General features: G+C 44.5%; 1 protein-coding gene across 1 annotated transcript; it reads right to left on the reverse strand.

The window, feature by feature from the left end:
* Window positions 1-15,605: 15,605 nt before the first annotated feature.
* On the reverse strand, window positions 15,606-16,236 carry LOC119658928 (endocuticle structural glycoprotein SgAbd-9-like). Its single transcript, XM_038066761.1, has 2 exons — window positions 16,076-16,236; window positions 15,606-16,011 (listed from the first exon to the last, which is right to left on the reverse strand). Exons 1-2 carry the CDS (start codon window positions 16,085-16,087, stop codon window positions 15,652-15,654), a joined length of 372 nt encoding a protein of 123 aa, XP_037922689.1. The 5' UTR covers window positions 16,088-16,236; the 3' UTR covers window positions 15,606-15,651.
* Window positions 16,237-17,170: the final 934 nt, after the last annotated feature.

A 17,170-nucleotide genomic window follows, 5' to 3' on the forward strand; every position in this document is an offset into this window, starting at 1 on the left:
CGCAGCTCGGAGTTTGCATCTTTTCTCGAGGACATTTTTCCGAACTCAAATCGGTGGAGTCTTTCCTTTTTGGTCGAAAGCTTCTACGGTGTCAGCCCCTTTTTCACTTTCAGTCATCTTCACCGTTGGGGCAGTTGGCCTTTCCACTTTTTCAGTGAACCCTCTTAACTTCGCGCTTCTTGCAAAGGGATTTATAGTGGATTCTCCCATTTTAGCTGCCAGAAGTGGTGAGGGTGGTATGTTTGCTTCTAATAAAAAATTTCGGCTATAGCCGTTTGTGTCATCATGTTTATTGTGGCTGCTGTTTTAATTGGTGTTGCTGTCATTTTAATTTGGGTCCCAGCAAACCTCTGTCTCTACAGGAAACTGCATTCCCTTTAAATGATCCCCGTGATTGTCTATCCGAATAGGGAGGTCACTCGTGGGTTGACCAAAACCCTTATGAGTTCATCTCAACTGAGTCTGCACTGCCAGCTTACTGGTGTCATAGCTTTGAGCGTACTTGTCAAGGTTATTATCGGGACGGAGGTAGCTGTAACATTAACCTGAAAGGCGTTCCTACGAGATGTCACTATCGTGTACTAAGGCAACAGAATGCCACACTGTCAGCTCATGTGTAACCTCTTAAGAATCGTTTGCCGAATTGCTGTCATGCCAGGTAGTCGTCGTTGTCACCACTCACGTCAACTCACCACCAGGTTGATGGTGGTTATCCGGGGCTAACAATTGGGAGGTGTGGGTCGACTTGGCATGGAAATAATAAGGATCATTGCCATCCTGCAACTTTGTCATGTCTGTCTGAACCCATCTAAGCCCCACCAAGAAGACCTTTGGGACCTTAAGGAAAGCACTCAAGGTTCACTGCATAAATTACCACGTATTGAATCTGGGGATATCTGGGGACACTATCCGCTAGTTCTTTGAAGGAAGTGATCAAACCTTAATTCATAATAATAGTCGCAATTTATAACAATCCAAACGATTCGAATGGCATCACCGTCTCAATCCCAGTAGCATCAATAATACCAACTTCGGTAAATACTCTAGCGTCGTCTCGACTCCAAGTAAACAATGAATGAAAAGAACGTAGAGGCTCCATAACGAAGCCTCGATTTGACGATAATGTGTGCAATAGATCGACCCAACGACGCAGGTAACTAATGGAGGATGTGCGTCCCCAATGACTCCATTGTGAGTTTCGATAAATTGATCATTCATTGATTCATTGGTCATCCGCAGTTAGGAGTCGCTTCTTTTTTGGACTCGGTGCTGAATTCTTGGTCTACTCCCGAGAGAGGTTTCAGGAGATCTTAATACACAGATAGTATTGAAGGACGGCAGGAAAACTATCTTAGTTCGTTTCTGATCCACTATAAAAAGTTGCCTATGCTGCAAACCCATCGCAACACAGTTAACGCTGAGCATAGCGGAAATAATGCATAATGGAGCCAACCATAGGCGTACATCTGTGAATTGTTGAGCACATACGCGAGGGCTATAAAGCTTTATTGCATTCTGCAAAAAAGGCGGAGCAATGAAATCATTGCTGACATATTGAATAATTATCATTACTGGAAAATGCAGAGCTTGAATGTCATCTTCACACACTTGTCCAGAAGGTGCAACTGAATCGTCGTTGGCTGATCATCGTCTGGAGGTGGAAAATATGTGAAATATGCTTGGTGTGGCGATGCTACAATAAATTCATCTCGCACCAGCCACGTTATCTTCGTAATTAATTGAGTTGAATTTGTTTACATGCGTGCGTGGGCGTTATTACCCGTATCTCCCGAGGATATCTTAAGTTGAGTCATTTGACCTGACTGCCAATTGACAAATTACGATGCGGTGATCATTATTGTTATTCAGATATGTAAATTATTTTAGATCCAATAACAAAAAGGGCCCATCTATAATGCTATATTTTATTTATGAGCTTCAGCTGACTACCAGAAGAGATACTGGTAAGAAACTGGTTATTGATTGTTTTGAAAAGAAAAGTGGTTGTTTGGGGTCACAAAAAGGAAAAAGTCTCCAGAAGCCGGTATTTACCTGGCTAATCTCTTGACAATCAGCAGTGATGTAATCGGGCAGAAATACTCGCAATCCGTAAAGAAGTCCTGGTTAGGAACTATGCGGTGATTTGAAATAATAAAAACTTGCTTTTCCTATTCGCTAGTGTTATTTATTGGTCTTGGAAATACCGATATTTCGGGAACCAGTTGTTCCCTTCATCAGTGCTAACAAGTCTTACAAGACTAACACCGATATTTCGGGAACCAGTTATTCCCTTCATCAGTGCAGTAAAAGGAACAAGTGGTTTCCGAAATATCGATATTTGCAAGACTTGTTAGCACTGGTGAAGGGAACAACTGGTTCCCGAAATATCGGTGTTTGCAAGACCAATAAATAACAATAGCGAATAGAAAAATTTAATCGCTGAAAACACCGCGTAATTTCACTCAGATATGCGGTAATATCTACATAGAAACGGCGCTAATATTCTTTATATTCAAAATCTTTCAGATTCAGATCAGTTAAAAGCTTAGGGAAGTTGATTCATCAAACAAGCAATAATAATGACTGAGTACTCCGCCATGATGCACGTCATATCATCCAAGTTACATATGCATAATCTTAGGGTCAAGCAGTGCACTGCAGGATAGACTGATGCGGAACATAGCTCCCTGGGGCCAACCTATCTCTCTCTGAGGATGAACTGTCTCTCCTCTGGGACGATGTGTGCCTTTTCAGGGGCCAAGCCTCTCGTCTACCAAGACCGTTAGTGAGTGGCGATAGCCACACCCTGTACGAGGTGACCCTACTATTAACAAAACGCTACGGATGAAGACTGGGGAGTCGAAAAACACCTCCCCCAATCCAGGGTGTTATGCGAACCGTGCCCATTGGATAGTTTGCAGTCGGGGGTAACTGACTGTATTCGAACGAAGCCTCACTGATACCTGGTCGCCTCAGTGAGTAAGTTAGACCTTACCGTGTTACGGGGGGCTATGGCACGGCGGACCTCTTAACCCCCATACCCGTGGGAATCAAATGAGTACAAAGCTAGAAAAGAAAACGAAAACCAAAAAAGCGGGTCTCCGTATCGCACCAAAACTGGTTAATCAGGCGGAGGCAGCCAACGAACACCACTGCTCAAAGAGCAGGGACCAGCAAAAGCACGTCTGAGATAAATATAACAGACGTCAGGAAGGAGACAGGTCTCAGTGGCGCCGGGGTTAAATGGTACCTGCGCTATCTGAAGGAAGGCCTGAAACCAGAAGAGGCCCTTAAGAAGGCTCAGGACAGACCTAAGCCATCTCTACCGGAGCCGAGAAAGCGGGGAGCAGCAGAGATCACCCCGCATGAAGGGAATGCTCCCAAAAAACCCAGACCTGAATCCACGGAAGGGGAAAACCCGGGCAGGTCAGGAGTGAAGGCAGGACCCAGGAAGCCCGCCAGTAGCTATGCTAGTGCGGTCAAGGGCATTCGACTGACCACACTGCCAAAAAGGTTTCCCGAGCAAATACTCACTCGGGAGGAACAGGAAATCATCGAGGAACTTGTCGTCAAGCAGATGATAAAGGGTTGGACGTCGAAACTGTTGTTCACCGGGATACGCTTTCGACCAGGCCTTATACTGGTGGACTGCGCGACGGAAGGCACCGCAGAATGGGTTAAAACCATTATCCCTAGATTGCCAGGCTGGGAAGGGATAGAACTGTCAACATGTGCTGGAGATGATATACCAGGAGCCCACATGGTGACAGTTTTTCTGCCAAAGGCAGAAACAGAAGACCTTACGAGACTCCTAATAGCTCAGAATGAAGATCTCCATACTCGACTATGGAGAGTCTTCAGAAGGAAGGTGGAGGGAAAGGGTAAACTCCTCACGATGACCGATCCCTGGAGGCAATTAAACGTCGGAGTTGTCATATCAACTACCGATTTGGCAACATACCCGCGCATGTGCACAAGGAAAAGCCAAGGAAAGAGACCTCGAAGGAGGCATCGGGTGGAAAATTTACCGAGGTCCCTGAAGAAGTCGCGGAAGCCATAGAGGCGGAAAGAACTGGATCAACCAGGGAAGTAGACCTGCTGCCCAGTGAAGAACAGAAGCTGGACGACCTAGACCTAGGACTCCTAGGGCTCGGGGTGGACAGCGACGCGCAGGAAAGCGCCATGTCGGAGGAGGAGGGTGACACTCCGACAGTGGAGAAGAGCCAGCACTAGGATAGCCCAGAGATAAACCTCCACCATGCGAGAGCTGCATCTGCAGTGATTGCAAGGGCAAATTCCAAGGAGAACATTGGAATAGTGCTGGCTCAGGAGCCCTGGTTGTACCGGGGGCAGATTCGCTGTCTCCAAGGAGGAGACATGCAGGTAATTTGGGACTCCTCTTGTGAAAAACCAAGAGCTTGCACAATTCTCAAACGTAATTTAAAATACATATGTCTTTCAGAGTTCTTAACCGGGGACCTTGTGGCTATCCGTCTCATTGGAAGCCGGGAGGAGCACTCGAGAGGCAGTTGTAGCATCGGGATACTTTCCAGGAGACGAGAGCCGGGCTCCACCGGAACAAGTCGCAAAGCTGATGGAGTATTGCGAGGAGAGGGCGTTACTACTTCTTCTCGGCTGCGATGCCAACGCCCACCACGAAGTCTGGGGAAGCAGCGACACTAATCGTAGAGGTGAGTACCTTCTCAAATTTATTCTTAGTAATAAGTTAGAAATATACAACGTAGGGAACACTCCAACATTTGTGACCAGCACCAGACAAGAGGTACTAGATATAACTCTAGGAAATACCCTAATGAACGGGATGGTCAGGAATTGGACGGTGTCGGATGAACCCTCAATGTCTGATCACAGGATAATCAGATTCGACATTGAGGGTAACTCCGAAATAAAAAGAATAATAAGGAATCCCAAGAGAACGGATTGGGAATCCTACACAACGCACCTGAGCAACATCATTGCCCACCTTCAAGGGGGCGGTGACATCAGGGGCGAATTGGAATTGGAAACGGTGGTGGAAAACCTCAACACAGTCGTCATTGACGCATATGAGGCCAGCTGTCCGGCCAAGACAGTCAAGTCATCAAGGGATGTACCATGGTGGAACAGGAACTTAGCCAGAATGAGAACGAAGGTACGAAAACTCTTTAACCGGGCTAAACAAACCGGGGACTGGCGGAGGTATAAAAATGCACTGACTGCGTATAGCAACGCGATCAGGGAAGCGAAACGGAACAGCTTTAGGGAATTCTGTGAAGGGATCACAGATCACAGAAGCAACCAGGCTGTACAAGGCTGTAGCCAAAGACGGGGGAATATCCTCTGTCTGCTTGAAAAAGGAAGATGGGACATTCACCGAGAATGAGAACTCATTTCCCGAGGTCCTACCTCTCGGCCGCAGGCGACAATAATCTGCCTGACACCCCCACAAGGAATAAAAGGGGAAGGAAAGAGAGCTAGAAACTAGCAAAAGAGGTATGTTCAGAAGCTAGGCTAAGATGGGCAGTGGGAACTTTTAAACCTATGAAATCTCCCGGAGTAGATGGCATTTTCCCAGCACTTATCCAGAGAGGCCTAGGAATTATCTTAGAGTCTCTTCTGAGGGTGGTAAGGGGGAGCATAGCACTGGGTTACATACCAAGGGCATGGAGACGGGCAAAAGTGGTCTTTATTCCGAAATCGGGTAAAAAGGATCCTTTTCACCCTAAATCTTTCAGACCAATCTGCCTAACATCGTTCGTACTCAAAACGGTGGAGAAGGTCATAGACAACTATATTAGAACTAACGTTCTAAAGCGTAATCCCCTACATCACTTTCAACACGCTTACCGGGCAGGAAGGTCAACTGAAACTGCTCTGTATCAGCTGACAGAGGTACTACGGGACGCCATAGAAACAAAAGAAATTGCACTGTGCGCGTTTTTGGATATCGAAGGAGCATTCGACAACACATCGCACTCAGAGATACAGGATGCCCGAAGCCGCAAAGGAGTGGGAAACACCCTGGCACTCTGGATGGGCAAAATGCTAGAAAGCAGACAAAGAGAGGTACAAACAAGTACAAATTCTATTATCAAGAACACCACTCAAGGCTGTCCACAGGGTGGAGTACTATCGCCGCTGATGTGGAATATGGTAGTGGATGAACTCCTGGACGTGTTAACTAATACTGGAATACAAGTCCAGGGCTACGCGGACGACATTGTTTTAATCTGTAGGGGCAAATATGAAGACACCCTATGTGATAGAATCCAAACGGGATTAAGGGTTACTAGTGCCTGGTGCAGGAAGGTGGGACTGCGGATCAACCCAACCAAAACCACCATAGTACCATTCACTAGGAGGCGTAAGCTGGATCACCTGAAAGCCATAACATTACATAATATGGGGGTGAAACGAGAAACAGAGGTCAAATATTTGGGAATCACGCTAGACCAAAAATTACTCTGGAAGACACATGTCGGAAGCACTTGTCGAAAAGCCACGAGGGCTCTGATGACTTGCAGATCCATAGCAGGAAAAAAATGGGGTTGCAGCCCGAAGATACTACTTTGGATATATACTGAAATAGTAAGGCCAATGATTACCTATGGAGCGGTAATCTGGGCAGAAAGAACCCAACTCAGCACACAAGCCAGGGAATTACATAAGCTCCAAAGGCTGGCTTGCGTGTGTATCAGTGGGGCAATGAGGACATACCCAACGGCATCCCTGGAGGTCCTTCTGGGATTAACCCCTCTCCATCTGCACATACAGATGCAGGCAAGTAGATCAATATTCAGGATGGCCGCTAGTATGAGTGAGGCAGGGAGCTGCCTAAATCGAAGGAAGATTGATATCCTTTCTAGGCGGTATCCCGAATTACTGATACCGAGCGCAGCGATCAAGGCACTTAGGTCCAACCAGGTGAACTCTAAACTGGTATGGAAATGCCTTGAGAGACTGAATACACTCGGCTCGTCCAACAAGGTCTGGATACTTTGGGTTCCAGGCCATGCTGGGTTGGAAGGCAACGAGGCAGCGGATGAACTAGCCAAGAAGGGAGCAGGGATGCCTTTACACGGGCCAGAACCCTTCTGTGGAATTGGAAACGGTTTCATGGCTGTGAATCTAAGAAACGAAGAGAAACGGTTGAGGGAACTATATTGGGCGGGCCTACCAGGGATGGAGCAGTCCAGGGTGTTTATTGGGGGATACGAACCCATGCGTACAGAGGATTGTTTAAACCTCACCAAAAAGAACCTCCGAATCATAGTAGGAATTCTCACTGGTCATTGTCGGCTGAACTATCACCTAGGGAAGCTAGGGATATCTACGGACACTGCCTGCAGGTTTTGTGAGGAGGAGGACGAAACCTCTATGCACGTCCTGGGACAGTGTCCGGCACTTGTGCAAAGTAGGTCGATACATCTGGGAGAACACTTAATACCAGATGCAAAGCTGAAATTTCTGGAAGTGGGGAACATACTAAAGTTCCTAACGGTTACAGGCCTGCTTGAGATACTATGATCAACAGGTACACTATAACCAGTAAAAGGGGCACAATAGTTCTTCAAGGACGCGGTGCGACTTTCCCTTAATAGAATAATAATAATAATGTGTAATCTTCCTGAAAGCCCGATGTTCAGAAGCTGAACAAGGTGAGGAAAATATGTAACCTCATCATTGTTCCTCAGGTCAATCAACCACCTACGGTTGGTGGTACTGGTTCGCATGCCCATGAGAAAGCTCGATGCCGAAAAACTTCCCATGTTTAAGGAAAGTCTACGATATCCAAAAGAGATGCCCACGCTTGAAGAATTATACGATTTTCCTTTGAGGAGGCGTCAAGTACTGGTCAGGTTAAAATTACCGCAGGAATTGTTTCCCACCGTGGAAAAGAAAAGGTCACATATATCTGTGACAAAGTCTGGTCGATCTAGAAAGAATAGGACCATAAATCGGAACTGTGGTTTTTGCAAAGAACAGGGACATAACATATATCGGTACGAAACATTCAAGAATCTCCCCATGAGCGGCCGCACCAAATTCGCATCAACCAGCAAGAAGCCGCGCCAAACCTTGTTTCGCTATGCAGAACCAGCATCAGTATCCTCCAATCTAGCAATGAGAAAACGTACTAATAAAACACTCAACAAAAGGACGATTCCAGCGACCGTATTGGTCAAATCATAGATTCTAGTCGAAGAATAACTCGACGAGCGCTGATCGGTCCAGGATCTAAGACTGCTAAACGAATCGGGTTGCGAACGGAAAACATTATTGCAAACGTCACAGGAGTCGGAGGTAACGAAACAACAACCGTACGAAAAGAGGAACAATCCAAATCACTTCAAGGCTCCCCTTAAGGCTCCATGCTCTCCTCGAAATTTTGGTTATGCCAAAACTGACTTCAACGCTGCCCGAGGAAAGCATTTTTGTGAATGATCTTGATCCAATTTGCTCATTAGAGCTTCTTGAAGAAGCCCAAAGGAAATGTCATTCTTTACTAGCTCAGAAAACTAAACTGGGTTGGATTATATCCGGAAAAACTCTGAGTCCAGAACAAGCTCAATTAACGAAAATAACATCCATGAAATCGATGACAAGGTTCCATAAACAAATTGAACGATTCTTCCAAATCGACCCGGAAACAGCCCAAAAGGAACCAAGTCCGGCAGAAGCAAAATGTGAAAATCTTTATCAGACAGCAGTCCACTGGAAAACCCAACGCACAATATGAAGTGAAGCTTCCATTTGAGGACGAAGCAGGTCCCAACCCCCTTGAAAATTCCAAACAACAAACAGCTGGAAAAATTGTTTAAAAAAGATAAAGAGCTAGCTAAAACGTATCTTGAATTTCTCGAAGAATATATCGAGCTGGTCATCTAGAAAAAGGACTGTCACACGTTGGAGACAAAAGAAATGTTTTCTATTTACCTCATCATCCCCCTCCCTCAGCACTGCGACTAAATAATGGGTGGTGTTCGATGCCTCCGACAAGAAATCGGGTAAGATTAATCCCAAATTTTATCCAGATTGAGAAAATATCACTGTCGAAATCGAGAAGATGTTTCGGCAAATTAAAGTAGCCCCCAAGGATCAAGATTATCAGCGAATCCTTTGGGGGAAAAACAAATATGACCTCATGGAAGAATATCGCTTGAATACCGTAAATTATGGTGCGGCCTCAGCCAGATTCCTAGCAATACGAACAATGATACAACTTGCCAAGGACGAAGATAGAAGATATCCGATTGCTATAAAGGTTTTACAAAGATACTTCTACGTTGACCATTTAATGATTGGAACCGAGAAGAAAGAAGCTCCTGTTCAGCTGTATCCAGAAATAAAAGGGCTTCCTCAATCTTCATCATAATCAACGGCGAAACAACCGGTATCTGGCCTAGGCCTGCCTTAGTAAAGAACTGCAGACACCCCGGATTTGCGCCGGGATCCACCAATTCGATAGCCCTAAAAGCAGATTGGCGTTCTGAATTACAGGGTCTGCCCCATCTTCTTCAATCTGGTGGTTTCAATTTATACAAGTGGGAAAGGATCGATCCAGAATTCCTTTTCAAGATCCCGAATAAGGATTGGGAATTTGGACCTCTTAAGATAGAGGAATACACCTTAACCAAGACTTTGGGTGTAATTTGGAACCCAAGCAGAGACGAGTTCCAGTTTAAGATAACAGACTTACACAAATGAAGGAAACTAACAAAGAGGCGGTTGCTATCTAACGTAGCGACGATTTATGATCCCCGGTAACTGTCAAAGCAGCGCTGCTAATACAACACGTCTGAAAAGCCTGCAAGATTGGCAGCAATTAGAGGCAGATCTCCCGCCGCTGGTAAACATTAGGATTCCACGATAGATTCAACCCACTAATAACTGCAAAAAAGGACTGCATGGACTTCGGGATGCCTCAGAATCGGCTTACCCAGCGGTGAGATATACTGGAGTCGTTACTAACGACATCAACCCCAAAATTACAATAATCTGCGTAAGAACGAACTAAATGGGGTCGAACTAGCGGAACTGATGCATTCATCGTTGGATATAGATTGTAACAAAATCGACTGTTGGACAGAGTCCAATATTGTTCTAGGATGCCTAACTAAAGATGCCACTTCAATGGAAACTTATCTTACTAATAGGGTGTCGAAGATTCAGAAAATAGGCATAAATAGGAAATGGAGTCACGTCAGATCTAAGGATCTAATCCAGCTGATTGCGCCTCCAGAGGCATAAACCCCTGTTAATTGCTAAATCATAAAATTTGGAGGACTGGCCCAGAATGGATGACATAAAAAGTAGATGTCTCACCGATAGTAACAAGACCGTCTGCCACTATTAAAAATATCAACAATCTTGTCACATCCATAGCTGAACCACAAATTTTCGAACCCTACTCCGACTTTAAAAGTCTAATAGAAGTAACTGCAACCTGCATGAGATTCTTTAACAATCTGAGACTTCCTCGAGGAAAGAGGACAACGAGCAGGCTAACCTCAGATGAAATCAATCAACCTTTCGACAGAATCATCTGTCTGCTCCAATCAACACGACTCAGAGAAGAAATCGAGCTGCTGAAAAGGGTAATTCCTGCCCTTAGAGCAGGCTAAAACAACTCCACCCTCTTTTAGACTCTGAAATGCAGACATCTTGGAAGACGCGAAATATCCCATCTTCCTTCGTCAACATCATCACGTCTTAGTTTAGATCATAACCCAAGCAACAATACACTGATGGGTAACCTACCTCCGGTTCGAATCAACCCTGTGAATGCCTTTACATATTGTGGCGTAGACTATACAGGTCCCTTTAAAACAAAGATGTCAGAGGGCCGTGGAGCCACGGTACTAAAGGGATATGTTGCTTATTCGTTTGCATGGTCACAAATGCAACTCATCTGGAGCTTGTTGGTGGCATGACAACTGAAGCATTCCTAGCTGCTTTCAAGAAGTTAACCAGCCGAAGAGGACTTTACAGAGAGATCTTCAGTGATCATGGATCAAATTTTATTGGAGCAGACAACAGAATGGAGAAAGGCCTCACAAAAGTGATTAAATCCTCCACCAACGAAACCATCAAATTATCGGCCAAGGACAGTATCTCGTGGAAGCTAATATCTGTGCTTCTCCTCACTTTGGTGGCTTATGGAAAGCCGGAGTCAAGCCTACATAGGGACACTTGAAGCGGGTTTTCGACGAGGCGAAGATAGTTCCAACCTTTGAGGAGTTTTCTACCATTCTTTGCCAGAATTCGTGACTGTTAACGCCGATTTGTAGCGACCCAGCCGATCTTCAAGCTCTATCACCTGGACATCTTCTGATCAGCAGACCGCTTCTTGCACTTCCAGACCCTGACAAGATGTCGCGGACTATACATGAGCGCTGGCAAATGCTCATAGCAATAGACCAGGTGTATTGGAGTATTTACACACTCTTCAGCGACACTCCGAGTGGATGCAGAATACAGAGAATCAAAGGGTTGGTGGGATGGTCTTGGTCAAAAAACGGCACATGCCTCCATCGAAGTGGCCGCTAGCACGTATTGAAGAAGTTGACTCCAGATCAGATGGACGCGTTCGAGCCGTGGCAGTAAGGTACCACGGTAATCTACTCAAAAAAACTGCCGTAACCTACCTGTGCCCTATGCTGTTTCTCCAATTGTCCTGAGAAGTGAAAGGCTTTAGCTGAAGATTTTGGTACGCGATGGAACTTCTCACATGGTGTAAGCGCAATTGATGGGAAGCACGTTTCAATTGTTAAGCCTGCAAGTTCTGGTTCGCTTTACTACAATTACAAAGAAGATTTTAGTGTAGTATTGATGGTGATGTCTATACGCAATTTGGAAAGAAATTGGCTGAAGGGACCCTTGGTCTTCCCAATAAAGAAGAGTCGCCCAATTTTGCAGTGTCATATGTTTTGCTGGCAAAGGCGCGTTTCGACAAAAGGCGGGCGACTGAAATTCGACGTAACAAGATGTAACTCACCGTATTCGTGAGCGTTCACAGTTCCCACCTTTTCACCAAATTTTGTGTCAATCGCTGCTAAAGTCTCCGAGAAAACTGGGTGTGATGGACAGACAGACAGACAGAAAAAGGGACAAACGGGCAGACAGACAGACCTTAAAAAGCGATTCTTTTTCCCCCTTTTTTCACTGAAAAAGAAATTATTCGATATCTTCGAAACTGACGCAAGAATGAAACTTAACACCGTAAGTGGCCTTTTTGCCATTCAAATTTTCCACTTTCCCCCATACTAGGTGACTAACTTTACTAGTATTCAGGCTATAAAATCCACAAAATTCAGAAAAAACTGCAACGAAAATCCGACGAGCTACAATGTCTTTAGATAAATTTTCCTTGATTGAAAACGTAAAACAAAGGCACTCCTCCCGTTCGATGTGACTCCGTCGCCAAAACTCATGTTCTTCTAGTTTCTTTGTTCTCTCCTGCCCATCAGCTGTCTCTCAATCAGCTGGTCTCCTCGAATTCACCTTGCTAGCAACATGAGCAGTAGCGTTTTTAGATGCGGCAGAAGATTCAATGTTTGCATTATTTGGACAAATTAATCCTAATAAGATTTCATCTGCAAGTTCCAGGGGGGCGAAAAGTTAAGTAGTTTTTATATTTTCTGCAAAAAAAGTGCAGGTGTTCCATCAGATTTAAATCCGAGTTCCGAGGTCGCTGAGTATGAGTTCTTTTGAGATTATAGCACCCGAGATCATGATGCTGCCACCGCCGTGTTTAACAGTTGGCTCAATATTAGGAGCTTCTAAGACAGTGACCATCATTCACCAGACCAATTGCAGGCCATCGAGATCAAAAATGTTGAATTTCGACTCTTCATAAAAAATAAAGGTCTTAAAAAACTCTTCTGTCTCATTCACGATCTCTTGAGCATATTTAACTAGTTTTTTGGGGAATGCGATGACTTTGGAGTACAGACCTTAATCCCTCTCTGTGAAGAAAATCGCCAACGGTTTTAGGCAAACCGAGATCGCGGCACGCGAGATCGCACCGCAGATCGAGCAGGCGGCACGAGTTCTTGGGCTGCACATCAATGAAGGCAAGACAAAATATATGGTGGCAACGTCAGCACCAAAGACCAACCAACAACATCAAACCGCACTGGCCAACCAGGAAGAATAAGGATAGGAGAATATAATTTTGAGACCGTTAATAATTTCTCCTATCTAGGGTCGAAAATCACAACCGATAACAGCTACGTTGATGAAATCCGCGCACAGTTGTTGTCAGCCAACAAAAACTGTTCCGCTCGAAACGTCTCACCATAGGGTCAAAACTCTTACTGTACAAGACTATGATCTTGTCAGTCCTCATGTATTCCTCGGAGACTTGGGTTCTTAGCAAGAAGAATTGCGAACTCTTGGCCGCGTTCGAGAGAAGAATCCTCCGAAGAATTTTTGGCCCCCTACATGAGGATGCACGATTCCATAGCCTACATAAATCTATGAGCGATACCATGACCATCCGGTGGTGGATAAAATCCGGCTCAATAGGTTACGGTGGGCGGGTCACTTAATCCGTATGGACGAGGATGATCCAGCCCGGAAAGTCTATAAGGGAAATATCTATGGTAGAAAAAGAAGATCAGGCAGACCCTGCCTAAAATGACAGCTTTTAGGTTGCAGGACTGTCATTATATATTTCTGGTTCAAAAGCCATGGGTTCGTTTAAACAGAATTTGTGGTGCTGGATCAGTCACGGGACTAGGATCTTCTTCGATGATAGGTCCTCGAGACCGAGGGCCTGCATTTTGATGTCAAAGTTGTTAGAGGCAACCACTCGGTTCCAGGACCTTGTTGCGGTCAACTTACAATACCAGAGTAATGGTAAGAGGAGAGACGTTATAGTTGCCTCTGCCTACTTACCGTATAATTCTTTGTGTCCTCCGCCGACGCAAGAATTAAGGGATCTGGTAGTGCATGCAAAATCAAGTGGGCTTGAACTTTTAATAGGTTGTGATGCGAACGCTCAGCATATTTGTTGGGGCAGTAGCAAATGCAATCCTAGAGGACAGAAGCTGTTTGACTGTATCACTTCAGTTGGTCTGATGACCGCGAACGTAGGGTGCGCGCCTATTTTCATGGAGCCAAGAGGTAGTGAAGTAGTGGACATAACAATCTGCACTTCAAAGTTGTTAGAGTTGATTAGAAACTGGCGGGTGATACCTAGAATTCAATCTGACTATTGTAGGCGAACAGCCTGTAATACAAAAACGAAATTAGACAAACTTCAATTAACTTCTTGACGACAAAGTTGAGTTTTCTAGGCCACTAAGAACTCTTTGGCAATTGAAGATCAATTGGAAACTCTGAGCCGCACACTTTTAGAGTGCTTTGAAGAGGCTTGTCCTATATCCCGAGGCAAACGCGGTGAAACGGTTCCATGGTAGAACCGGGAACTACAAAGACTCAGGAAATCAACCAGACGATTTCTATTTCGTGTTTGCAGAAGCAATAAGGATGGAGACTGGTTAAACTTCCAGAACTCACAGCGTGAATATGTGAGGCTCACAAAACATTCGAAACGGCGCCCTTTTAGAGCATTCTGTGAGGAACTATAATAGAAAGTGAAAGGGAGACTTCCTAGCTGTACAGAGTTCCTAATAAGCATGCGTCGGCCGAATTGGACTCTCTTAGAAAACTAAATGGTACTTTCACGAACTCCAGAGTTGAGTCTACAGAGACTCTCTTGGAAGTACACCCACCCAGGAGAACAGGTCTTAGAAGTGGGAGGAAGACAATTAGCGGTTTCTACAAACCCTTTAACACGAAGGTGTTGCAATTGGGAATTGGGACACTTTGAGAGCGGCTTTTACCAATGAAACAGTTGAACAGTTCAAGGCACCAGGCCTTAATGCTTCTGCCAAACAAACATACTGCAAAGTTTATCCTGTCGAGAAAGCAGGAAGACTTGCAAAAATATTGCGGGCATTCTGACTGACCATAATTCACTAACTGGGCATATGTTCAGAATAGGAATTCTCCAAGATGATACGTGTCCATCCTGTAATGAGGACGCGGAATCCCCGGAACATTTTCTATGTGAGGGCTCCGCCTATGGACACATTAGACCTAGATTTTTGGTGCTGATGTGCTGCAACTGCAGCGGGTAGCTTTACATCCACTAACGGACATCCTGCGATACATAAACGAATCCGGGATACTCCGTTAGACAGGACAATCGAGTACAATGGACCACTATGGTCTGAGTGCTTAGAGGCCTTTCCCCTCGCCCCCCTCAAGAAGGAAGGAATTAATAATGCCTAAAACCTGGCTTTTCGTCGCAGACGTCTCCACAAGAGCAGATATAATTGGCAAAGACAGCAGAGAGGAGTTCCTGCTGCGTGACATTGGTATCATACGGAAGTTGCATCTTACAGACTCATCAAACCACATTACCAGCATCATTGGAGGATTCGCGAAAAACAATCGTCTGTTTCACAAAGGACACAATAAGTTCAGTGGCTGAAGCTACTAAATCGACTGCAATAAAAGATTGCGGGCGAACACCGGATCCAAATTTACCATACTTCAATTTGTTAGATTTTACTGTTTAGATAAACTAGAACTTTCTATCTGCACACTTTATTTACACTCACATAATTACACAAAAGCTTATTCCTCTACCTTAGGGTTAAGTGAAACGATCTTAGCAGCATTGGCGACAGCTTCGTGGATGATGGTTCCAGTTGGAACGAAACCATGTTCATCGGCAGTGTAGTGAACTTCAACAGTTTGTCCGTCAGCATCGATGTACCGGTAGCTTCCTACCATAGCAACGTATGACTTTTCATCTCCAGGATTGACAACAGATCCCTTTTCCTCACGAACGGTTCCATCACCACCTTCGTAGCTGAACAAGTAGGATCCATCTTCCTTCACCTCTGAATCTGATTTCAGGATCGGGATAACATCTTTCTTCTCCTTATCAATAACAGCGGCCGATGCAACGGCGACCAGAGCAAACAAAGCAACCTAAGAATGAAATTAAATCTAATTGCGTATCCTCCGTGGTACTCCCCACAAAAAATCCACTTACGAGTTTGAACATCTTGGATATTACTTTTATCTATAACGAGCACAGCTACTCAGAGCAGGGTGTGAACTGTTTGAAATCGTGTCGTAAACTTGACTTCACCATTTTTGGCAGTATCTTTTATAGCGAAATACTGTCGAACCCGTAATTGACAAAAATAAAAAACCATCAAATTAAATAAAGAAAATGACGATTCTTTGTCATCGACTCTTTAAGAAAATATTATTAGGCGCTGATTACAATCTACAGCGACCCATCCCGAACTCAACAAACAAAGCCAGCAGACAAGATTTCGGCGCCTAAAGATGAACGGACAAGAATAAATCTAGTTGGATTAGTTAGTCACACAACTCACAGGTTCAAAATGCCAAAGGTTTAAATGATCTGGTTTTCGGTCAGGCGGTTCAGGTGCTTCTTCAATTTGTTCTTGAAAATCTGCAGATGCTACATAACGTCAGTCTCAAGTTACCAGGTAATCCGCTTGCTAAGGGGTGTTTCAGCCACAAGAATTCGTGATTTATTTCTTGGTAAGTTCAACGTTCCATGGTATCTGGGAGGGGTCCTCATCCAATCTTAAATCGAGCAAACGACCCTTGTATGGGCACGACCATACATATTCCTCAAGCTATATTTAACTCTCAAACTAAGTTTCTGTCCTAAGAACTGTTTCCAGAATGATCCACAAAAAAGATACAATCCATCCCTAATAAAGATATTCTTATGCGTAGTAAAACTCCTTCCGCTTGTTTTCAATTAGCGAAGGAATATTTTGGCTGCACCTGACAAGCCGACTTCGAGTTGCAAAACCTGTACAAGAGATTCGTTATCACAGCGGATATCATAAAATGTTCATGTTTTTCTTGAACAAGTTTAGATTCATGGGTTAGATGCGTGTCGTGCTAATCAGATTCAATTAAGTTGCATAATTTAAAATATCTAAATTTTCGAAATGTACAATTTTAAATGTGCTAACATTTTATGCTAATTGTTTTTAATAGACGGCGTCGGCTTCGGCGTCTATTTGTTAGATGCATGGAGGGGTTTGACTTATCTACAAACTTATAGCCTATATTTCCATAGCCAGTAAGCACAATTTTT

The sequence above is a fragment of the Hermetia illucens genome, chromosome 1 (genome assembly GCF_905115235.1).
Source record: "Hermetia illucens chromosome 1, iHerIll2.2.curated.20191125, whole genome shotgun sequence".
Taxonomy (NCBI): domain Eukaryota; kingdom Metazoa; phylum Arthropoda; class Insecta; order Diptera; family Stratiomyidae; genus Hermetia; species Hermetia illucens.